At 37.0% G+C, this 26,574-nt stretch overlaps 1 protein-coding gene across 1 annotated transcript in view; it reads left to right on the forward strand.

Annotated features, from left to right (window-relative positions):
• Window positions 1–25,770, forward strand: part of tafa3a (TAFA chemokine like family member 3a) — a 105,532-nt gene extending 79,762 nt beyond the window's left edge. The window contains exons 3-5 of the mRNA XM_063472840.1: window positions 13,665–13,814; window positions 14,633–14,757; window positions 24,182–25,770. Coding sequence (XP_063328910.1) covers window positions 13,665–13,814; window positions 14,633–14,757; window positions 24,182–24,193 — 287 coding nt within the window. The 3' untranslated portion in view covers window positions 24,194–25,770. The remainder of the gene's footprint in view (window positions 1–13,664; window positions 13,815–14,632; window positions 14,758–24,181) is intronic.
• The last annotated feature ends 804 nt before the right edge of the window (window positions 25,771–26,574 follow it).

The raw sequence follows: 26,574 nt of genomic DNA on the forward strand, positions 1-26,574 counted from the left end.
TTGTCGACATATTTTTCAGCAAGATGGTCTATTAAAAAAAGGAACATTTATATTGAGCTGTCAGTGGGTGGACGGGTCAGATGCTCCTTTAATAGTGTCCTCAGGCGGCCCGCAATTCAACAGGGGATCAGTGCCGGTGGCTGCCTCACCACTAACGAGATAATATTGTTTTCTAGGACAAGGTTTGATTTAGAGCAACTGGTTAAATATACCTCTCAGTTAGCAGCATTGTTAATGTAATTACATGACAGTTTGATTTAGAGCAGAATAATCTCTGATCCTCAGCTATGAATAACTGGAAACAAACCATTAGTCTTATTTTCAGACTGAGCTTGTTGCTCCACTTTTACCACAGGCTCCTATGTCTAATGAAGATGGATCTTTCTGCAGTAGAAATGATTGTGGTTCAGCCATTGTTATAGAAATGTACAATTTACCTGAGGTTACTCATCTCCTTTTTTTCCCCCTGAACCAATCCACTGTTTCATGATGCTGCACCTGTCACTCAGCTCTGAAAGGCATCAGTGGAATCTGCTCAACATGAAAAACATGGGAATCCAGTTGGAAAGCAGAGATGGCAGCCATTTAGAGCAGACATGACATCCACTTGACAGATAACCACCATGTGTGCATGTCAGATGAGAGACCACAGATAGGAGTAAAGGATCCCTGGCTTCTCTCTCGTCTGCCTCTGTGGAGTCCAAGAGATGTTTTTCATGGACAGCCAGTAATAATGCTTCTAGAAAAATCCAGGAATATTTATAATGTAATTATTGTAATGTTAAACATCATTGCTTTATAGGCATGAGTTAGGTTTTGAGATCGGGGATATAAACATTCTCCATTCAGATACATCCAAGAGTTTTGTTCTTCTTTGAGTGTGGCAGCTCAGATGAAGACATAAAATACAACATTTTCTATGGATTTATTTTGATGTAAGAAATTAAATTCTGCCAAGAAGATCAGGTTTTCACAAGTACACTTATCTCTTCCTTTTGGCTTCACAGCTTCAAAGTGATCTAAACTTCATGGATATCTCCTTTGGTAGAAAATGATGTTCCAAGTGACTGCAGTTTGTGCTTTCAGAAAAATATCCAGACTTTAAAATAGAAGATTCAAAAGTATGAAGTGAAATGGAGTTTTAATTTTAAAAATGAAAGTATTTAAGTATTAGACAGGAGTAATCACAGAGGCCCCACTTCATTTATAGTAGTGGGATGAGGAAAGCATCTGGAAAGTGTTCCCTATAACAGCAGTCCCCAACCTTTTTTGTGCCTTTTATGTCCGACAATATTTTCATGGACCGGCCTTTAAGGTGTCGCTGATAAATACAACAACATAAAACCAGTACCGGTAACAAAAAAAGAAGATTTATTCATAACACACGAGAAAAGACCCAGGAAAACAGAGTTAATGATAAAAACGCTAAAAAACCCAGATAAAAGCCAATAAAAACCATAAAAACCATAAATTTCAGACCTGAGCCTCAACTCTTGCAGCCCGGTACCAAACGACTCATGGACCGGTACCGGTGCATGGCCCGGGGGTTGTGGGCCGCTGCCCTGTGACACTCAGTCAAGTTCAAGTAAAGATTTGATTTTAGATCAATTTTGAAGCATAAGAATAATGATAAGAAGAATGAAGAATGAGGTGGAAGCAATGTATTTCTTCAATATTTAATAAACCACCCAATCTTTCCCTGATTGTATGCGTTTATGCACAAAGTAAACTAAACATTAGCCGAAAATGTGTTTGGCTTTGCTCTGATGCTTTTGAACATCTATGTGTGCATGCCAAGCAATAGAAAAAAGATAAAAACTAAAAGGAGACACACTCATCAAAGCATTGCCACACAGAGATGCACAGGCATCTTACTCACTAAGTAAGAACAAAAGCTGCACACTCTTTTGGATGTGCCCTATGCTTTGTACACCTTTTGACTGTTCAGTTCTTTATTTGCTAAGCACTACATATATTTGCAAATTCAGTGTGTAGATTTAAAAATAAAAATATTATACCACGCATATAAAGTCACTCATCTTGCAAGAAAAACCTCATAGAATTTTATTTCTGTGTTGTGATATCTCTGGTTTCAGTTTATTCTTAGTAGCACACAAAACAATTCAGTAGGTAGCCTCGACCTGAATGAGAACACAAAAAGTCTTTTGTTTAAAAGTTGAATCATAATTGTGACATCAGGTTATTTTGAAAGATTTTTTTCCCTTTTCAAAGACCAAGACAGCATAAAGACATTTAGCTGTTTCTGCTCATTAGACCAGACATGTGCAAATCTTTCCTAAACCTCGAACAATTTATTAGTCATTACAAATCTATTAGTCATATTACAAATCTCTGTCAGTCACTACAAAGCAAAGAGCATGAAAGCAAAAAAGCTTTTATGGTAATTAAACCTACATTTTGCAGTCAGAGCTATAACAAAATGCCAAATCCTAAAACACGTGAATTTAAAATTGTGCATGTTAAAATATTTTCTTAGGAAATAAAACCAAAAGTCCTAACTAAGTGTTATGGAAGCAAATAGAGCTGACCAGAATGCACATAATTTAACTTTATTTTATAGGTTTCTAGATCTGAATGTGCAATAAAATAATCAGAGTGACGCACAGTGGTGTTATCCAATGCCAGACTGCTTTGATTGAAGTACCTGCAGTAGGTCACACAAGACAAAAAAAGCTTTGTATTCGATCATGAACTCTTAAGATTAAAAAAGGAACATACATGTAGCATTATATTTTAAATGTGCCAGAAAATCATGAAAGTAAGAAGAAGAATTTAATGGGTCTCTGGTGGTGTGTCTGAATATCCCTTATTACATTTGCAGTAGCTATACAGAGGATAAGTTATGGTGTAAAGACAACACTTTCTTTGCAGAAGGCTTTGACGCCGTGTATAAGTCTGTTTCTGTCTCACTGCTGCTGCCACTGCTGTCCCTGGATTTAATAACTTCAGTAGCCTTTCACTTATAAGGCTGTATGATTCCTTGAGGGACTTCAATTGATCAGTCAGTGGTGGGCTCTTACACTGTGGCAGCTAGATGAATGGTACTGACATCGACTTCATCTAAACCACTAAAGCATACACTCTGGGAATGTGAGAGCCCACTCATCTGTTTCTATATTCTTTCTCTCTAACGATTGTCCTCAGTGAGTAGAAGATTAAATATAAAGGAAAATTCAGCTTTTTTTTTTTTTTTTTTTACAACAAAACTGTGCTTGGAGAATAAAGACAGATGAACAAGCAATACTAGCTTTTTTTTAGTGACTATAGTCTCCGTGTTTCTCCCTTGTCATCTAATCTCAAAAGCACCATGTTGCAGATGATTATGATTAGCTTGGTTTTTGGTTTGGTTACTCTCACAAATGCTGAATATCAAACTGCAAGTGTTTTCCTTAAGAAAGTGATCTTTTTTGATGTTGTTTTCATATTTCTTTTTATGTTGTCAAAACATTTGGTTCCTCATTGTGTTCTTTTAATAAAAGACTAATAGAAATTGTCCAGACGTCTATCTGAACAACAAAAACAAAAAAATTAAAATCATTGCAGTCATCTCTTACTCTAAAAATCCATGTGACTGTTATTATAGCTTCTTTAGTTTGTAATATCAGCTCACATTGGACCTTGCTGGATCTGCTATGCTGTGGAGTTTGCTTCTCTAGTGCTGTTCATTTTAAACCTGCAGTAATGATTTTTCTCAGTACAGAAAACTGCAAAAAAAAAAACAGTGGCAAAGACCAAAATATCGCATCTTTGTGTGGTGAACATGTTAGCAAACTGTAGCTTCTTAATACAGCTATATAACAAAGACTAACATTCATTATCACATATTGTACGTCTCTGCCTCTCTCTGTTGTTCTTTTATAATTTTTTTAATTAACACTTGTCTAGTGGGTAGTAGTTGAAAGTTAGCCACACTCAAAATAAAGACCCTGTAATTTACCCTGTTTTTAGCTTTGTTTTTGTCTCTCCCAGTTGGGAAATATCTCATTCTACTACAGACAGACGTGTTGCAAATTAATGCATGATCACTACAGTGGCGACTCTTATGGGAACATCTTTTGGGTTCACTTGTCCTTGGAGAAGGAAGGGTCACTGCAGTACAATGTATAATGAAACATTTCTCTTCTAATTGGAGTGGGCTCTTTCAGGATGACAATTCCCCCATCAATATTGCATGAGGGGGTCACTGAATGATTTTATGAGTATGAAAATTATGTGAATTATATGATACGAACTGACAAGAGGGCTCTTCACCTCCTCAAAAAACAAATGAGGGAAATGATGCTGATGAGGGCGATGAAAATGAACCAACACAAGAACATAGTGTTCCCCATCAAAAACACAAGATAAAACAATACTTAGCAGCGGAGACTTTGGTGTTAAATGTCATCTTGACCAATGTTTGTCCCAAAAATACGAGAATAGCATCCACACTGATAAAAAGTAGAATTTCCAGTTAAATTAAACTGATTCTCCCTCTCTCTCAGAGGTAAGTGTGTCTCTGCATCGTGCTGGGCCTGATTGTCAGCTCAGCAGGTTTACAGCATGGCAGAAATGAGTCAGTCTTTTCTGATATGGTAATCCAATTAAACACTGGTCTTGTGAGAGATCACTTTGTATTTCTCACCAGGCAATAGGAATGAATGTTTCATAAGTCAATACTTCAGTATGTCTCTGGTGTTTTTGATGCCACAATGACAGATTTTTTTTAATGTGGCTATTTCAATTGTTTTACCAGGATCTATTTTTAATGCCCACTCACATCTCCTTTTAATGAGTGTTTTGGCTGTGGGAAGCTGGTAGCTGTTGTCATTTGCAGCCTCTGTTATACCTGGAAAATATGCTGCAGTTAGTTGTGTTCAGCATGTAGAGGCTTTTGAGTTGGCAAAAATGGGTTACCGGCCTTTGGAGCAAACAGTATGATTTGAATCATTATTAATTCATATGGTGTCTCTATTGTATGCCCCACAACCTCAGTTTTTTTTTATGGCTGCTGCTGTTTCTGCGGTTGGGCCCTCTGGCCAGAACCTTACTCTGTTTTCAGTGTTTTGATCTGCCTCTACGTTTGCCAACTGAAAAAGGCTGACTAGCTGCACACTGCATGAGGTAAGATTGAAACAGAAAATACACACTGGATTTTTTTGTTCCCTGTCCTTCTGTGGTGTAAGCCCACTAAAGCTTAATGTGCTTCATACCTTATTGAATAACAGAGATTATTTCTTGTCAGGTGTGGATCTTTTCACGTCAACAAGATGATCGTGAAGCAACATTTGATTTGATGTTAATTCAACTTAACAATACTAGGGTCTGTCAAGTGCACTTGTTTGAACTCTACACTTGGAGTTTAGATAAGCAGGTTCTTACTCACTCTAGATGTATAATTGTTATATTAAAGCTAAAATTATTTATTAATTATGTATTTTCTTCTAAATTATATAAGCTCCTTTAACTACATAACTAATTTGATTTGATGGGTCATTAATAAATATCTAATTTTGTGCTATATATATATATATATATATATATATCTATATATATCAGTGTTGTTCCTTTGATGTCGCTAAATGAGCATGAATGCAGTGCAGCTAACGATGAAATAACCCGTTTGGAATATGCCAAAGGTGATGCCATTGATATTCAAGACTCTGTGGCATTTCTTGTTTGTCAGTTCTTTGATGAACTGACCTCAAGCACCTTGAGGAACACTCAGTAGATTTCATTTTGTAAACAATACTAGATATCACATGACCTTCACTGTTTCTTTGACTGCGTGTTGATGCATTTTATGTTTATGCATTTAAATTTTTTACATTACAGGAGCTGTATGCAAAGAGATTCTGGGGGTTCAGCTCAAAAACCCTCAGTAATGGTGACTACAAAAGAAACAATATATTTTTTTTAAATGTTAACTATCATAAGATATTTTTCAAATGCTTGAAATATGTTCCTTCTATTTTTGTTTATATTTGTCTCATACCTAATAATACAGGATACAGAGTTGTTACATGACATTTGTCAGTTTCATGAGAGTTATGTTTTATATGTATTTTTATTTGTTATTGAAAGTAGAGAGAAGGAGTGTGACAGGAAATAAAAGCCTAAGCTGGTATCAAAATAGAAATTTGTTACTGGCTCAAGGTGTGTTATATTGTAAGTGTCATGAGCTGGTTGTGTGGCAGGCAGAGAGAGGACCCAAAATGCAGGACTTGGCAAACAGGCTTAACTTAAGACAGAGCTTTATTTGCTGGCAACTGGCTGATTGAACAATATACTGTAACAAACAGAGCTAAACTGGAGTAAACTAACTGAAACCACAAACCCTGAGACGCACACACACATACACACAACATGAGAAGATGACAACGACGTGACAAGGAACAGAGGAAAACTAAGGAGCTAAATACACAGGATATCAAGAGTCTGAGCAATGGGTGGAAAACACAGCTGGACAAAATCTGGCCAATGAAACAAGGGAAGCAAAACTAAATGTAACGCACATGAAACGAGGGACTGTCAAAAGGAAACAAAGTGACAAGCACACTGAGACTCAGGCAAAGACACGTGAGCTTGACACTAGGACAGGGGATAACAGATATAGAAACACATGATGGACTGACATAAAAAGGGGGACAGACATAAAAGCAAGCAATAGCCAAACTAGAACAGGGCTGCTGAGGGGGATGCTGATGAGGACATACAGAGAAAAGACTGGGAAACTGGACATGAAAGGGAACTAAATTAAACAAGAACTAAGAACTTAAATAACAAAAAAAAGAGGCTCCCTTAAAGTGAAGATCAGAATTTCAGTATTTTGCACAAATGAACAACAAACTCAAAAAACCTGGGTCAAAGCCCCAGGACCATGACAGTTTAAGTTTCAAATCTTATGATCTTTAATTAGAAAAGAAACACCAACAATCACTCGGAAACAGTCGGGAGGAAACCCATTGCAGCATGACTAAGGGATGGTTCAGCATCACTTGATCCGTCCCTAACTATAAGTTTTTTCACAAAGGAAGATTTTAAACCGAATCTGTAAAATAGAGTGTCTGTCTCCTGTATCCAAACTGGGAGCTGGTTCCATAGTGGAGGGGCCTGATAGCTGAAGGCATGTCCACCTATTCTGCTTTTGAAAGCTCACAAGTAAGCCTGCAGTCTGACACGAAGTACTCGGTTAGGATAATAAGGTACAGTGGAGGTCTTTGAGATATATTGGGGTGATTCTTCAAGACTATGTGCGAACAGAACAATTTTACATTTAATTCTGAATTTAACAGGGAGAAATATGGTGTCTCTTTCTTGTCCCAGTTAGTGCTGTCGCTGTAGCATTCTGGATCAGCTGAAAGTTATTCAAGGTGCTTTTAGAGCTTTTCACAGCACTTTTGGAAATATGCTTACAAAAATTCTACAACAAATAGAAACACCCTATTCCAGGATGTCATTCATAGTATTACCTCAGTTTAAGTTTTTGAACTTGTAAGAGATGATTCGATGCATTATGTGCCTCAGTTTTGCCTCTTCAAGAAGTATTTCTCCTTTTTGCAGTCTGTGAGGTCTTCCAGACACCATTACCACGTTCCTCTTTTTCATGTATTCTCTGTCGTGCTTCTATTACTGTATGTTGTGCTTGACTGACCAGGTGATCCTGATATAGCAAGTCATGCAGCTGACAGCAGGAACAGCGTGTTGTCCTGGACGCCTCCCCACCTGCATGTTAGATCAATTGTTTGATTGCTGTAGAAGCTGAAAGCAACCTGTTGCTTTCTCCTAACCCTTGCGATCAGTTCTTTGGTAAGAACAACAGGAGAGCACTTACCTAGTGATTGCCAACAAGTTTTTTTTAGTAGAGAAATGAATGTACAGCTCTGTTCCATAAGGTTCAGTTTGCAGCAGCGTTTCTCAAGGGCTTTCTAAGTTATGACCTGATTTATTTTGAGTTGCAGGACAAATTGCAGTCTGCTTTTAATGTATATATGTGGCCTAAAAAGTGTATTTTTGCAGAAATCAGCAACGCTCCAAATATAACTTTAATGTCAGATTGACCTTAGGACTAGTCAGTGGGCTTTTTTAAAGAATTATTATTACCTCAAATGTGTGCATATCATCATGTATGATCAGTTTTTCCATTTTATTCATTCACGTCTCCTTATTCTTCACTGACTTTAGGTGAGTGTGACTGAGTTCTTGAATTAAACAGATAATGTTCTTATGTTCTATTTAGCTGTTTCAGAACACAAAAAACTTGCTTGTAAAAAGAAAATGTGAGAATGAAGCATGACTCATGAGGACATTTTATAAATAAAAACAGCGGCTGTGGTTCTCTTTTTCCTGCCTGCCTTTTGTCATTGTGTTAGCACTAAATAAATGAATAAAAATAAGTCAGAGCTAGTGGGCAACGTGACGGGAAAAATAAGAAAATTAAAAGAAGAGTGCATCTGTCATCTCTTTCCTTTTTGCATCAGGGGATTCACACTTTGCAAAGTCTCTTATTGTAAACTTTAATGGGCTCATAAAAAATGACGAGTTTACTCATGAAGAGTACTATGAGCTTCATATTACAATAAGTGTACAGTAGGTCAGTTTGAGTTTTTCAACCTTTAAATAAATCTTTTTTGTGACTCTATTATTAATATGAAAATTATTTAAATTATCATCAGTATCTAAACTATCCACAATTTGGGATTACAAGGAAGACACTAAAGGAAATGTTCATTCCGACTGAGTTTGTCAATTGTGTTACTTACAGTCCAAATAATACTTTTGTAAGATGACATTATTAAAGTAAAGGCTATATCAGCTTAATACCATTAACTGATGAGATACATTCAGTCACCTGGCATTCATCTGAAATAAACATCACTTAAAACACTGAATGAGCTTTACCCTCTAAATGAGGCCACAGAGCTAGGTTTTGTCCTTGCCACCATATTTACCAATACAATATAGCGTAGCTGATGCTAACTCGCACTGACATAAGGGATTTTAGTCATCAGACTATACAATTTGTTCATAAAAATAAACAAATTCAGCTGACAAATAACCAAATAATCATCATTATCTCAAGAGTGACTATACATTGGTTTAAGTTTCATGTTTTATGACCCATTGCTAATCCTAATGATGTTGCTGGAACACAACCTAGCAAGCTAGAAAAGCTTTATATTTGTTGTACTAATAATTCACAATTATTTAAATGTCATATGTAGTTGTTCAGCAATTGCAGTAGATTGTTTCCTCCATACTTTTGTGCAGGTTCTGGTTGAATTTTGGCATTAATCAATCAAGTTTCGATGAATATCATTGCAGAGGAGATTAGAGTGGTATTGACTGGCTGAAGGGTTGGACCTTGTGCCAGCTCTCATTAGCGGTCTCTGTCCTTTCACCTCGGTTTGTCTCTCAGTTTTCCCTGCTGCTAATGTTTGTGCCTGCTGATTTAAACCGATGGTAGTCCTAAGTGCTTTAATAGAAATGTATTGATCACAGGGCTTGCGAGCCATTTATGTGGCTACATGGATATTTTCACACAGAAAAGACAACAGGCAACCTATTTTCTGAATGTATACATTGCATTTTATGTCTTTCATTCTGCTGTTTTACGGTAAAAAAACCCAATGTGAAACATTTGTGTTTCATGTAAGCAGTCTGAATTCGGCCTTACCTTGAGACCTATGTCCTATCAGTACTTGGCTATTGCAAAAAGAGTTTAGTCCATTTAGGTCAGTCAACCTAAATTTTCACCCAAAGTCTTAAAGGTTTTAACTCCAAGTTTGTCTCTAGTTTTCCAGTTTTTGAAAAACTCTTTCTCTGGTATCATTATTTCCCAGGACTCCATGCCCACTATGTAGAAGCCATAGTAATCACACATTGTTGTTTCTTACTCAGTTGACCCCTATGGCCTGCTCTCTGACTGCTCACCTCTTCCACACTGCATGGTGTTTTTAGAACGAGCCTCACAGTCAGCGACATCCTCAGCAGCTCCAGTTTTAATCAGTGGTTGTCTTCAGATGGGGAGTCCAAACTAACCACTTTCTGTTTCTACAGAAGTCTACAGTCCCATTCTCACTTGCAGCCTATGCTGTAGCTCTCACTTGCTTTGTTTCTTTTTACAGCAGGGTGATTGCCTCTTTATGAATGTGCCTGACCAGCACCTAAAGAAATTGGATACTAATTACCATTGCATGATTAGTAATGTTAACAGCTAAGCTAGCTAGGTGGCCATCCCAATACCCACTTAGTCATATATAAATCTGGTTCCTTACTATCTGTGAAAATATAAAATATGTAAAAACCAAAGTCACTTTCTCTCATAATATTTTACAATTTTTTATGTATAGAATAAACAACAAAACAACAATATTTGCTTTGTTATGCTGCCCCACTTTACAAAATAATAAGTCAGTTATAAAAGACTGGATTCTTGTAGTTGCTCTTCAAGTTTCACTGAACCTGTTTTGACCTTGATATTTATTTTATGCAATCTGCATATTGTGTTAACTCTTGTAGACTGCGACTTTTAATAATTGTTGTGATGTCTGTTGCCCTCTTGGCCAGGTCATTCAGGGAAAAAAAACAAACATTTTCTTTAATCACACTGAGACTTTTACCTAGAGAAAAATGGCAGAGTGGAGATGCATACAGAAAAAAACTATATAAATGAAGCACATCAGAGTTCAGACAGGGTTTGAATGTGATATCTAGCCCTATCTTTGAGTTAATGCAATTATATTGTTTTGATGTAAGCCGTTATTAATCCATTATATACATTATATAAAATGTGTAATGACTAATCAGTTAATGCTCTATTTGTTTTCCCTCACAATAAGGTAATTTGCAATGACTATCTTCCCCCATTCCCCCTCTAGGGATCACCTATTGTCCGTGTGCATCTATCTCTTAACAAAGTTTGAATATTCTGACAAAGCTATTCCAACTTTTGAAATTAACTTTGACCGGGGGCGTGCTGGTGGCTTAAAGATAATCACATCAAGGGCATGCAGCCTGACCTGTTTTTGCATCAGTAAGTTTCTGCTCACTGAAAAGCACTTAATCGTCAATTGTTGTCTTGGCTTTTGTGGGAATGTGAATAGCACCTTATTGATTGGAAGCAAAATGTTTTTAATGTTGTAGATGAGATTTCAGGATTGCTAGCTAATGGGAAGATGGAAGCTCGCTGCAATTTATTTTCAAGAAGAGGCCCAAATTGGAAAATCTTTACAGACATAATTAAGGCTTATCTGATAGTATTGTCAGAACTTTTCAGATGCTGTTTTTATTTATTTATTTTACCTATGCAGCAGTGTTTGTTAGGTACCAAAACACAAACATGCACAGCATTGAGATGGGTCTAGCCAGAAAAGTAATGAATATAATGTAAAGAGCAGTATTGATGTTTCATCAAAGCTAATGACAGTAAAAACAATGTCCTTGTAACTGGTATTGCATTGTTTTGCCATTATTTTGCCAAATAATTTAAAACTATGTCTTTTGTTGATGCTATATTATCAGTTAGATTAGTCTTACCCTAATGGAAGGTGTTACTTTTGTCCTCTGGTTGCGATTATGGGTCAGTGCATTGTGTATGCCGCTCAAGGATATGGTATGTGGACCAGTGGAGCTACATGGAGTTCAAAGTCAGGCTCCTCCACCTGGGGTATGACCTGGATATGAAGTAGCCATGGTGTTTTGGTGTTTCAAATAAGATTTCACTATAACAGATAATTGGTACTAGTGGGACTCTCCTTATAATAATATAGGCATGAAAGCACTCTGCTGGGGAAACATTGTTCAATCTTCTATGGGGCAAAACTCATGTCCTGACAAAACATTAACAACAGTCTCTCTTGCACCTTTTCTCAGCACTATGCTTTATACTATCTTTTATACTGGATGACTACTTTCTCTTGATCTCTGCAGAACACTTGTTTTGTTGGAAAGAACTGCACAGTGGGTATCTATGTTACTAATCCATGTAATCCAAGTAATCCAGAATTGTGGCTTGTAACGCTTGAAAATCAAATATTTGTTAAATTATTAGAATAAGCCATTCTGAACTTGAGTAAATCACTATTCAAACAATATAGCTGTCTCAATCTAGTTCAATGAATGTAACCACAATCATAGGGAAGACTGTTGACTTCACTGTTATCTGAATAACGATCATCAAAACTCTCCACAGAGAGGGTAAGCCACAGAAGGTCATGGCTGGAGAAGCTGGCTGTGCGACTGCTGTATTGAAGCATATTGATAAAAAGTTGAAAAGTGTGGTAGGAAAAGTTGCACAAACAACAGAAGCTGGTGTCAGACCATCAAGAGCCACCGCAAACAGATATCCTCAGGAAAGAGGCTACAACTGTCAGAGCTAATGTCAACCCACTCCTGAGCCAGAGACAACATTGCTTATCTGAACTAAGTAGAAAAAGAACAGTGCCAGATGCCTTTTTGGCCCAGTGTTCTCTTTTTAGATTAAATATTACATTTCATTGGAAATGTTCTGTATTGTAAATCCTTCTAACTGATCATTGGAGCTATTCTAAAAATTTAGGATACTGAATTTCTCATTTACATGAGCTATAAGCCATGAACATCAAAAGTAAAGCAAAAAGGACTTGAAATATTTTAATTTAGAGGTAACCAATAAAGAATCTATGAAATTTGAACTTTCTGAATTTAAAAAAAAGTTTTTTTGAGCTGTACTATACTTTAGTAGCTGGGTAGTTGATGCCATATTACCAAAAGATGCCAGTGTACCTTGTTTTTATTCATTTTGTTAGCTTTTGGGCATCTTTAAATTTCTTTGCTCTCTTGCAAAACTGATAAAACTTACATATCTGTACAGTAATATGAGAGTACCACCCGCAACTGGTTAGTTTAGTGTACCACAAATGCTGGAAATGTGCTGCACTATTTACTATGTTCATCCATCACCATAAAAATGGGCACTTTAATTTATTTTTAGCCAATCCCACTGCTGACTGTAATTAGTCAAAATTGTATATTTAAAATGATTCCCATCAACTGCACTGGAGTCTTCTGTATGATTAATTTCCCTAAATGATACAAGAAAGGTAAGGACAATTAGATAATCTGTATTAGAAAGTAACCTTTGCAAAGAATTACATTTTTAGTGCAACCACATGGGAATGGGGCAGAATAAGGGAAGTAAAGGGAATAGAGGTTCAGAGGTTGAAAGTTTTGGCTCCATGCAAGATGTCCCTGAGTTTGTACCCTTCTGCTTGCAGTTATTTTCTATGGGAGCTTCAGCTTGTCCCGCAATCACAACATGCGCTTCTCCTCTTGTGAGCTTGACCAAAGTACTGGCCAAATAGATCTCCTAAGGCAATGCTCCTTTAAATGATTTAATGTGATTTTCAGTGAATCCAAAAAATATATCAAGCGTTTTCAGTACGTCCAGATGAACAGAATCAACCTTTGGAGATATACTTACCTGGATGATTGAGAATGCATCAAGACATATCATGCATTATAAGAAAAAGAAAACACCCATATATTAAAAAATACAAACACTGTATACAAACTACCCATTTAGAGTCTTGGTATTTGTAGCTTTATTGTTGTGGTGAGAAATATTTCAGTTTGAAAAAGGCCGTTTCATACATTCTAACCAATGTGTATATTTGTGTTTCCAGTTCATGTGAAAGCAGGAACCTGTGAGGTAATTGCTGCACATCGATGCTGCAACAAGAACAAGATCGAAGAGCGATCCCAGACTGTCAAATGCTCCTGCTTCCCTGGACAGGTGGCAGGAACAACAAGAGCAGCTCCATCTTGTGTAGACGGTATGCCAAGCTTCTCATTACAGTTTTGGTGATGATTTGAGACTAAATTCTGATTAGGGTAGAAATGTGGCACGGTGTAAACCTGTCACACCTGTCACTGTGCCTCTGGTGCTTATTTCACTGATCGTTTGGCACAAGGAGTTTCTCGTGAAGCAAAAAATACAATGTTGAGATTGCTGTTGTATAACCCAAAGGCTTCATAATCTTCAAATCAAATCACTTATCAGTTCATTCACTCAGCTGTTTGTCTGCTTTTGAAGTTATATCAGACATGTTCAGTGGAATAGACAGAAGGCCAGGTCATTTAAAATTATGTCAAAAGTGGCCTCAGTTACAGGTGAATCGATCCCTATCTCCTCTTTTCACTGTAATATCTCTAACAAGGCTTCCATATTTTGACAGTTCTCCCTTCACTTTAGAAATGTCAGGGAAAGCTGTTTCTGCCCTATAGGCCTCCTTGAAGCAACAAAAAATCTTGACACATAAGCTTGCTGCACGCTTTCGTTCTCCTCCTACATACAAACATTCATCCTCCACACACCTTAACACACCTGCTCACTACTCTCACTGGCTTGACATTGACCCATGCCCTGTAATTCAGGCCTGAAAACACTCTGGGGCAGGACTGACAGGTCTCCACCGCCAGCTAGAGATCAAAATGCTCTCGTTAATCACTGTGCTGTGTATAGAAGTCAAAGGCACTTGCTGTTACTTCAGTCAGAGCAGAAGAGAGCTGCATATTTAAACAGCATGGTGCTAATTGTTTACTCTGCTGTTTTTCTCTTTTCACTTTATTTCCGCTTTTATTTTACTCCCAGCATCCATAGTTGCACAGAAGTGGTGGTGCCAGATGCATCCCTGCATGGATGGAGAAGAGTGTAAAGTGCTGCCTGATCTCAAAGGATGGAGCTGCAGTACAGGAAACAAAGTTAAGACAACTAAGGTGTGTTAAGTTCTGTGTTTGAAAGTAAAAAGTGGGTTCGCGCCTTCATTCATTAAATTGCTAAAATCAACACAATAACACAGTGATAACAAAGTCACAGCCTAGAATAAAAGCTGTAAGAAAATGTGACCCTAAAATAACGGGGAAGTGCGAGGTGAAAGAAAAGGAAGAAAACCTAAGAAAGCACTGAAAGTTTTTTTTTCATTAACTTCAGATGAATGAGATCAGAGTAGGCAGAGTAGAAGGCAGCAGGAGAGGAAGATGTGACTCACAGGGGAGAATCAGTGAAGTGTATCTTGAAGCGATCAGCTTCTGCACTGGAAGGGGGTGAGTTAAGTTCAGCAATCTATTTACTTTTAGACCTGTTTTGTTGTCTAACTACAGTCAGTTTATTGTATTTTACTTAAGCTACTAATTTGGTTGCAGCATTTAGATGAGGTATTCGGCAATGCAGCAGGCTCTGGGGCAGACCAGGATGTATAGGGAAGCTGCTGCTGAAATGTACTCTTCCGTGCAATACAATTAAAGCCGAAGAATTCTGGTGCTTTTTGGTCCCACCAACCCTCAGTTTATTTTGGCACAACTGAACTCAAAAGCAATTTTATCCACAAAATGCCAAGGAATGTGTAAAATGAAGATTGGTATAGCTAACCAGAAAATAAATCTAGTTTTGTTATATTAGCAAAATAGTAGCAATAGAACTAAACGTACAATAGGCTAAAGTAGGTAGTTTGGATAATTTCTGATATGTTTTCTGACTGTGTTCAATCAATCAAATTCTAGATAATGTTAGGAAAATTCGGTTGGTTTATGTGAACAAACTGCCTGGCTTGAGCTGCAGGAGGCAGGACACGGGATGATCACTCAAGTGTTGTTAAATACACCAGACAATTTCATCCTCTTTTCCCACCTTGGCACAATCATTCAAACTTTGTAGGGAGCTGACAGGCTAAAATGTGTTTAATATATGAACCAACTGTGTCAGCCATGGAGTGAAAGATGCCAGTTTAAAACTGTTTTGGTGAAAATCTCAATCAGGCTTTCTGGAAAACGCTTGGTTCCAAGTAAAGAAGGCATTAAAAATGCATGGTATTGTACACTGACTGGATATTTTATAAGGTACACGTTGCTGGTATCAGTCTGGATCCTCTATTGCTTTTGTGGCATAGATTTAACAAGGTGCTGGAAACGTTCCTCAGAGATTTTGATCCATATCAGCATAACAGCATCATACAGTTGCTGCAAATTTGTCAGTTGCACATTGCTGATGCAAATCCTTTCCACGACATCCCAAATGCGCTCTGTTGCACTGAGATCTCAAGACTGTGGAAGCCATTTGAGTGCAGTTACTTTCCAGAAACCAGTTAGAGATGATTTGAGGTTTGTGACATGGTATATTAATCCTGTTGGAAGCAGCCATCAGATGATGGGTACTAACATGTGAATTTTTCAGCAGAAATTGATAAAGAAGAAGAATTAATAAATATCAGATGTCCAATTTAAGTGATTCTGTGTGAATTGTAGACTAGCTGACAGGAGTAACATTGATGTGGTCTTCTGCTGCTGATGGAGGCCACATACTTCAAGGTTCAATGCTGTTGTACATTCAGAGATTTGTTCTACTACTAGTTTTTGCACCATTCACTCTAAATTCCAGTGGTGGTCATACAAGAAAATCTCAGTAGATCACCAGTTTCTGAATTACTCAGGACAGCCTGTCTCACACCAAAAACCATGTCACATTCAAAGTCACTTAAATTAACTTTCTTTGTACTTTTGATGCTTGGTTTGAGTCAAACGTGGGAAGAAAGGTCCCACTTTTCTTCCCATCAAAATGTCAGCAGGTCATCTTCACCATGTCTACATGTGATTGACTGAATAGTTATTTGTGTTAAGACGGAGTTGAACAGGTGTACCTAATAAAGTTTTCCATTAGTGTATACATATGCTGAACACATTATAGTAGATGTCAAATTAAGAAATGAAGAATATCACACATTTATATAGTGATGATAGGTATGTTATCGGACCGATATAGAGATATGTTCCCTGAGCTACATCATAACAATGCATATAAATAGAGATACTGCCAAACCTTCACCGTGTTCTTAAACAACTTTGGAGATGACCTGAGATAAATATAGCATATGCTGTATATTTTATTATGGCTTTAGTTTATTTTATATTTAGCTCCTGTTAAGCAACATTCAAAAGGAATACGTATTTAATCAGAACTAATTGTTGTAACATTAGTCACAACTGGTTTCTTTAAACTTTTTCTGTCAGAATGTAATTTTTGGGGGATTTAAGAGATAATCTGACATATTTAAATAGCACTTGTGATGAATTACAATTATTAAATCATGAAATGAGCTCAGGGTTTTAATCACAAGTTGACATCTGAGCTTGTTTTAAGACAGCCAGACTGCAAAATATTTAGTGTCAAAATGATTACTGAATATTCATTTTGTGCTTCATTAATATATGCAATAAGACATTTGTCTTGTTTCTGCATGCGTAATTTCACACTCAAAGAAATTAAATCATTACAGGCTGAAAGTCAGATATAATCTTTTATATGACTAGAATAAATATAGAAATACAATTATCATGAGAGTCTGCACTGTCAGTTGGTAGTTGACTACTTTGTAAGCAAAAAACAATTATCGTATCTGTAACAGACAATGTGATTGTACACCACTGAGGTCACTGATACAAGATGGAAACTGCAGCCTCTGATGAATGAAATGTTTCGCATGACTGATCAGATTCGTATACCATGTTGCCATCTCATCCTCAAGGTTTCTGCGTTAAGGTTAAGTGAGAGGAGGCTTGAATCACAGCCTGCCTTTGAATAGGCTTGCATTTGACTTCCAAAGTGCAAGAGAGAAGCAAAACAAAGGCAAGCAATGGCAGGAGAAAGACAAACAAACAACGAACAAATATTCCCCCAGGAAGCAAAATTGTCGAGTGGGATATGCTGAAGGAGCCACGAGGGCTCAAGCTGGAGCACTTCTGGAGATTAATAGAGGTTATCTGGAAGTGTGTTTTGGGTTTGAGGGTGTGGTGGACCTGAAGTGGATGGTAGGTGAGGAGGGGGGACACAGTAGGCCCTTAGCCATCCATCACGGTCCACTGTTTGACTCACCAAACGCCTGTAGTTGAGCTGCCTCTTCCATTATTCATGCCTACAGGAGGCCGGGATGAAGCAGAGCTTTTTATTTTAGCCGGGTTAATAATTCATGCCCTCTCACACAGCCATGGGAAAGCAGAAACAGAGGCACAGACGAGCAGGGGTCCAGGTGGCTAGTAGAACCCGTCAGAACCTCGACTCTTTTTTGATTAGGGAGTCAGCGGGGGTCGCTCCATGCTCATGGCCTTGCTACCTCCCACAGAGAGCCAGCCAGGGACGGCTTATGTTTGCTAGAGGGCTCTGTACCTGAGTATCTCAACAGTTAACATCATTCCGAGGAATGAAGGGAGGGTTTCCTGAGGACTGAGCTCAGGTTCTTAAGTGTGGCATTGGTGCAGTAAATGTTTCTGTGAAGTCTATTACTCTCTGAATAGAAATTCCAACAAATGAAACTGGAGCATATCCAAAAATAGTATTTCAATGATACAAAATGTAAGCCTTTTAAGACTTGGTTACAACTTAGGTTGAAGGACATAAACCCTGGTGAAAATTATATTTTACACTCCATTTTTTAGATAATATGTGATTTGGGTAAAGTGTAAAATGTCCAATAACAGTCATAATTACATTAATTTAAGTAAGTCCATGTACAGAACGGGAAAGGTCAGAGGTAGCCTGGTTTTACAGTACACTGCATATTGGTTTCTTTGAAATTAGGACTTGCAAGTTTACAGTTTGTTTTGGCTTCACAGCTTTTATCAGTGTCTTTACAAAACCAGTGGGCAGAAATGCTTTAGAGAACAAAAGGTAACCCCGCTGTTGTTTACAATACTGCTTTAAGACTGAGCTCAGTTTAAGCTCTTCAGTCTGTAAGTTATATTTCATATTTGGAACATTAAGGGTCCAGAACAGACTTTGCAGTACATGCTTCCTACAGTACTTATTGCCCAGCAGTGTTGCTTCGATTAAAAAAAAGAAGTGTCAATTCAGTTATGATGAAGTCACATCAGTAAAGTAGATGTCTTAACACCTCCCTAGGCCCCTTTTCAGACAGCTCCAGTTGTTACCTCTTTCTCAGCATGTCCAGCAGCAGCTAGTGTTATGGTCCTGCTCGTAATGTCAGGAATTATAACCTCGGCTGTTCCTGCTTTTCACTTCTCATCAATCAGAAGACAAAACAAAAAGAGAGGCTTTCCACTTGACAGGTGCTGCTTGTAGAGAATGTGTTGAAGTGTGTTGATTGATAGCTGTCCAAGAGAGATTGTTTTTCCAGTAAAAAAAAAAGTGAAAATATCTCTTGTTCTCTCTAACATAACTGTGTAAAGTGTATGCATTTTAGCTACAATGTATCAGATAAATTACAGGTGCAGTTCAGCTGAGAGAATAAATAACCTTAGCTGGAATCTCATGTTTTCCGAGACCCCAGATAATATCCACATGAGAAAATAAGTTTTACTGGCCAAAATATAACGGAAAATGTGTATTGTTAAAACAACAAGAAAGAAATAAGCATGAAAAATTCCTTTAAATAGATGGTTTGTACTCCAACACAAAGGTAAATGCATTGAAAGGTAATGGAAAAGCAGAACAGTGCTGATGCTGGTTATTCACACTATATCTGGTCTCAAAACAAACCTGTTAGTCCAAAGCTGCTAGTCCAGTAATGACAAGTGACCTTATTGGAATTTCTTTCCACCGACCAGCCCTGAAATAAACTCTCATCATTACACACCTGCCAACAGGGAACCCTATACCATCTTCTAATTGATTAAAATGACTATAAAAGAAAATATCAGTGAACACAATGGTAGTTTTTTTCTTAATCCCAACTATATTGCCAGTCAAAGGCATGAGAATAAAACTGGTATTTAGAGTTAAAAGGCAGGGAAATGCTCAGCGAATGTTTAATCAATAGACAGCTCAGAAAGATGAGCTAAATAAGTTTAATGACAGTTGTTTTGCTTTTTAAATCATTGATCGAGGCTGACATCAACTGTGTAATTTGCACAATGAAAACTCGAAAACTGACTCTACGAGAGTAAAAAGTTATTAGAACTGTGAATTAGTCTTTTTGTTACTTAACAATGATATGCTCATTCTCATGGATATGGCAATAGTGTATACACAAATGTGCTCCTGCATACATGTGCTTCAGTAGCTATCCATCCAAAGTGGAGTCTTAGATTGTTAATGTGACTGACCTGCAGTTGAACAGTCAAGTGTGGTCTTTTATCCTGAAGCAACTTAAGCATTAAAGCCGAAGGAGCTGACTTCTGCTGATTCCCCTTTGTGTGTTTACTCCCCAGTAACCATCACAGTGACACCCAGAAACCAATGAATGCTAATTGCTTTGATAAGGTTTTGCTAGGCTTCAAGTTTTTGTGACTGCTAACATTGTTTTGCTGTGGTTTTACTCTGTTTAGTGTCCAAGCTTTTTCTCTCTGTCACTAGTTCTTTAAGAGGTCAAATGCCCATTAGAATCTGCTTCTGCAGTCACAAATGTGTTTGTACTTGTACTTTTCTAACTTTCCTTTTACAATAGAAAACATCTTCAGTGTATAAAAGAAGTTGTGGGGCTTTCACAGTTACTGTGCAATACAGTGAAATGTAATAATTAAAAATTAAATATTATAAATAAGGATGCAATGTGTCATAGACTGTGTGTGTCAGACTGTGTGTGTATGGTGGTAATTTACCGGCACAAATACAGGATGCAGAAGACAGGAGTAAAATATTAACAAGCTTTTAATGCTGATAAGTCAAGAAATTACAAAGTCTAACATCTGGGGATGAACAAAGAGCAAAACCACGGAATCCAGACATCCAAAATTTATTGGAATGTACAAGAAGCACAGGGAATCCAGACTCAGAAAACACTAGGAATCCCAATACAGGGAATGTTCTACTACAAGGACACACAACTACACATACAACACAACAAAGGACAAATGGGAGAAGTAATGGGTGGGGAACTTACACAGCTGAAGATGATGAACATAATGAGACAGGGCAAGTTAAAGTCAGTACCAGGCACAGAACAGCTAGCAAATCAAGCAGGAAGTAAAACACAACTAAACAGGAAAAGGGATTAAGTAATTCAACAGATAGATTTTTTTGCTTTGTTTGTTAGTTTTTAAAAATGTAATAATAATAAGTGGAAATCTAATAATGGATGGCCTGAAAACAGAAATACAGATGAGTTTTTGTAAAAATGTACCAATCTTTTGTACTTTTAACATAGCATTTTATAGTAGTTTCTTTAGAAAGCATAAAATACACACACACACACACACACACACACACACACACACACACACACACACACACACACACACACACACACACACACACACACACACACACACACACACGATCATTTTCAATTTTATTAGCCCAGTGAAAAAAGCTGACATTCTTATCGAGCCATAGAACAAACAACTTCTGTGCAATGATGTGCTTTAACGTTGTCAATGCTTGAAACATCAAGTTAAAACTGAGGGATATCTTCCAGTTTACACATAGTGTAAAAACTGCAGAAAGGGTTTAAGGTGTCCTTTGAGAAGGTATGATAGTAAAAAACAAAATAAATCAGTTTAGACTTGAGAAAAAGAAATGCTGATGCTCACAAATCGGGACATGGCGTTATCACAACATTTTAAATTGTCATGAACTAGAGTGAGAAGTATCATGAAGAAATTCAAAGAGTGCTACGCAGTAGAAAACAAGCTTGAAGGAGGTTTGATGCAAAAGATTTCAAAGGAGAGAAAACTGTAGTCTCAAAGAAGACAATCATGAGAACCCTGAACAGAAATTACCTGGGAGGTTGCCGAGCAAGAAAACCTCCACGTCTGCAGAAGAGACCTTCAAACCGCTATCAAATGTTAAGGCCAACTTGGAGAAATACTATGCATACTAGAAGTGTGTTGTTTTTAAACATCCAGAATAAAACTAGCATGTTTGGAAAAGCTTTTGCAAAAATTCCTTGTTCTGTTTAACCGCACTTTGGAAATACTGAACTTTTTATAGGGGGCTAATAATTCTACCCTCATGTGTATTTGTGAATTTCACTGTAGGTCACACTAGGACACTGTAGCAGTAATAATGTGACAAAATTTTTCTCTTATACTGTTGACAAAATCGCCACACCTAACTTCATGTTAAGCCACACCATGAATGTACTCCGTTTACAGGTTCCTGCAAAAGTAATATAAGACCTACTAATTTTCAAATTCTCTCTCACACCCGTGATTCCCGAGGACTGCCACATGGAAGTGAAAATTAAATTGTGGCTCCCCAAACAGCAAGCTCTGTATTATCAGCTGCAGCTCTAAGCAGCAGAAAAATCACACTTCAACACAGCTTTTGGATTGCTTTGCTCAGAACACTGATTGTGTGTGGTAAAGTCCTTATTGATTCAACTGGTGAGACCCCGCTAACTTCTAACTGAATAGCACTAAAGTGCAAATATTCACACAGGAACACCTGTTCTTATATCAACCTTTCTGCCTGTCTGTCTGTGTGTTTGCATGTGTGTGTATGTCTGTGTTGGTATTAAAGTGTGTCTAGCATCACAGGCCAAGTCACAGAGTCACTTGTGTTCTACTTTTTAAAGGGCAAACCAACAAAGAACAGCATTCACCTTCCAGAGTATTTTTAGAGATTTGCTTAAAGTGAGAGTAGTAGCTACAAACTGCACCTTTCAATCCGTTATATTAATATTCATGAAAACATCTGAGAATACTTATTCTAGTTGTATGCCATCATGAATAATAATATTCCCTCTGTCTGCATGGAAATCATTGACCAAGATGCACACTGCATTACATCTGACTACTACTGAGTGTCATTTCTTTGCTAAGTAAGAGCTCAGGTTTTAGAATTATAAACATACCATGCTGGGAATATGAGCACCTTGAACCTGTCAGACTTTCAAGAGATATAAATTGCTAAAGATGTAGCATCAAAACAAGAACTTTTTTTTTAATGGAAAAGTTATTATTCCAAGCCGAGTCAGATGGTAAGAATCTATAGCAATGGTAATGGATATTTTTTTAATACTAGCTTGATTTTTGTATATTTAAAGTTCGATTATTTACTTTAATATTAAAGTATTATAACAATTTCTTTATTAGTTTGATACTTGGTGTTTAGTAATTAGAACCAGGCATGCTCAGCTGAGGTACACAGCAGTGGCATCACTTCTGAAGGTATTTCATCATAACCTAATTTATTTAACAGATTGGAAATTTAAGCTGGTGCTGGATGAAAATGTAAGACATCACTATAATTACAATAGTTAATTCTACAAAGAACACTGTCTGGTGATTGTGTTGTGAACATCTGTGCTGTGAACATCTGTATATAATGTGAATATTGTTTTTGAATTATTTAAATATTTTTGTCTCGACTAATGTACTGCATCAAAAGGCAAACACGGCAATAAAGCTCTGCCGCTAAAATAATCAGCAGTCACCGATGCTAATGTTCATTAAGCTTTTTATTTATGCTCAAAATCCACATGCATTCCAAGGTCAATGTGTGCAACTTTTAGAAGTTCTCAGTCATAACGAAGCAAAAACATTATGCTCTTTTATTATAACAGCAGCAGTATGGTATTTTTTGTGTGATAATTTTCACATTTTGATTATGAGTGATCATGAGTGTCAGAAATGTATTTTGGATTTTTTAATGAATAGATAGGTTAGTCTGTTTCAAATCATCAAATGTTTAAAACATTTAGAATTTTTTTAGAACATTTTAATTTTAAATATTTCTAGAACATCTTAGACAAATTTCTTAGTTATATATAGTAACCCAGGTCATCTTCCAATTATATTGGAATTCAAGCAGGCAATCTACTGATAGTTTTTTTTTTTTTAGTCATATTTGCTCAACCCATCATGACAGTTGAATAGAAATAGCCTTTTCCTCATGTTTGTGACTATGAATGTCATGCTTTTTTCATATTTTAATGAGCCAATACTCATTTGGCACACTTATATTTGCATGTGTGCCAAATTACAAGTCCTGATTCGATGTTATGGTAAGAAAAGCTAGTGAAGTGTTTGTCTTCACTGGTTTTTGAGATATCCATGCTCAAACAATGCCTCAGATTTCAACGTGTGAAAAAATACCTGAAAGTGGGCAGATTTAAAACAAACACCCTAAAACAAACAAACCTTCACCAACAGTTTATGCCATAACTGGCCTCATAAATAGTTAAATAAGAACACAACCCATTTGCAGTATTTCCTTCTGCTTCCTAACTTCTTATTCCTTCCCTGTCTCTAGGTCACCCGATAGTCGTCTGTTTCAAGGATAACCTCATTTGAAACCAGACACTGTTTCTTTGATCAACACCGTTGGACAATTGGATGTCGTGTTTTGAGAATTGGTAGTAACCAGGGACCAATGAGGACAACAATCACGGACATTCCAGTGAATGAATGGAGGACCAGGGAGCATCGTATAAGACTACATATCCAAACAAATTCCTGACATTTGATCTAGTATCAACAGTAGCTGTCTCTGAACTCTACTGCCCACCAAATCTCTCTTTGTATTATAGTTTTATTCCTTTGGACTAGAGATCTCAACAGTGAAGATATATATTGACTAAAGGACTCTGGATAACAGAAAAAAAATCACTCTTGAAACAAAACCATGTGATGTGAAACTTTTGTGTTATTTTCTTGCCACAAAGAGCCCCAGGACTCTTGATGCATATCTGTGTTGATCTCGTGAGATCATAAGCATTTCCGTTCCTTTTAGCCTTATGGAGCAGATATCTCTTCTGTTTCTTTTTGTTAATTTAAAGTGTCTTGTCTTTTTTAAGTTTGTTAGGATGTCAAGTCTTCTTTCTGAAAGACAAAAAGACAATGCCACAACAATGAAACCAAGAAAAAAATGTAAGATGTTTAGCTACAGCTCACCAAGGGTCAACATAGCTCAGTTCTGCCAAAATGTTTTAATGGTATCTGTTGTTTTCAAAGCCTGGTGACTACTATTCATTACAAATGTCAGTATTATATCAATAAATCTAACTTAATGGATATTGCTGTTTAAAAAAGAAAGTTTGATTTTTATTTATTTATTTTTTACAGTTTCTGTTAAGGCATTTTGCATACCAGGCCATAGTGCTGTATAGGCAGGAGCTGTTGGGACTTAAAATTAGCAGGTCAAGCAAATAATCTGACAAAAAAAGCAGGAACAGGGGGAGAGCTCACAGCTAATCAAGGTTGTGTTCATGGTGGATTTGAAATGTGAAAATCAGCAAATGCAAAAGTAGGCCATGTTCAAAAATACAAATGGGTGAAATCTCATTGCACTGTTCTTCTTAAAATTAACAGACTTAAAAAAAGTATCTGAAATCTGGTCCAGGGAGATAATTATCTCTTACCCTAAACAACCTTAATCCTATTTGGTTCATTTCCCAAAGTAGATGTTAGTGTCATCCTTGGTTTATTGCATGAAATTAATGCTACCCATCACAATCAAATTATAGGACTTATTTACTTGTTTTTTGAGATCCCATGAGGCTTTTTCTGTTATAAATCCAAAATCCTTGTTACTATGTGTAGTAAAATAAAGCTTCTGAGGGAATTAGACTGAGGAGTGTACAACAGGAGGTTGGAAGACAATCAGTAAAAGGCACAGGATTATTTAGCCCTAATGACATAGCCATTTGAATCAGTGGAGTTCAAGATCAAATAAAACGTCCGTTCATCTTGACACATATAATATAGTTATTATAGTTACTGATGGACGGGAAGCTCTATCATGAAAATTGGTTAGAACTGGGTTTCTTTGAGAACTCATAAGAAAGTTAGGGATGCAATTATAGTTCACCTGCATGTGATGTATACCTTAGGGACAGGAAATCACAGTATATAATGTGCCACCCTTTTCTGATATGATAATAAAATAAATTATAATGTATATTTCCTCTATAGGTGTCATGTTTATGACTCTAGGAAAATATCATATAATCTGTGCAAAAATGGCATTTTAGTAATTTCTTTCTGCTAAAAAAAATATTTAAAAAAAATCAAACATTACTTTGTGCTACACTTTCATAAATCCAGAGATTGCAAAAGAGAGAAAAACGGAAAAAGGGAAAGCTTCAGTCTAGACTCAAAAGTAACCCTCACTTTATGGGGAATTTCATATTTTCTAAGTCAATTTCCATCTGTAAGTGAAGCAGTACACTTGCCACCGAATGCTGCTTATACTAAACACAATTAATTAAGCAAAAAATGTAAAAAGCTTGCTCCCAAAGACCAGACCCCAGGGACTGATGCTGAAGGGGAGGGATGAGAAGGTTTGCTATGGTTAAGCGATCCAGGTTGCCTCTTGTTTGGTTAGAAATCATTAAATTACAGTAATGACTAATTTCTCATTCCTGCATGCAATTCACTGGAGACCACCATGGATTTAATAAAGACCTGGCGATGAATTACAAACAGAGAATGGCTGAGGAAAAGCTATGTGATTATACAGAGTAATTCATAAGTGCATTAATAAAACAATACAGAAACATTGCTAAATCATTTGAGATAAAGGCTATTTGCATAATTCATTAAGATTAATCAGACCAGGCAATCTACCACAGTGCTCCAAGGAAAAGAGGGAGAAGACATGAATCCGTTCCCCTGGAAAACCCTTTCTATCTACAAACAATGATA

This window comes from Pelmatolapia mariae, linkage group LG5 (assembly GCF_036321145.2).
Source record: "Pelmatolapia mariae isolate MD_Pm_ZW linkage group LG5, Pm_UMD_F_2, whole genome shotgun sequence".
In the NCBI taxonomy this organism is placed as follows: Eukaryota; Metazoa; Chordata; class Actinopteri; order Cichliformes; family Cichlidae; genus Pelmatolapia; species Pelmatolapia mariae.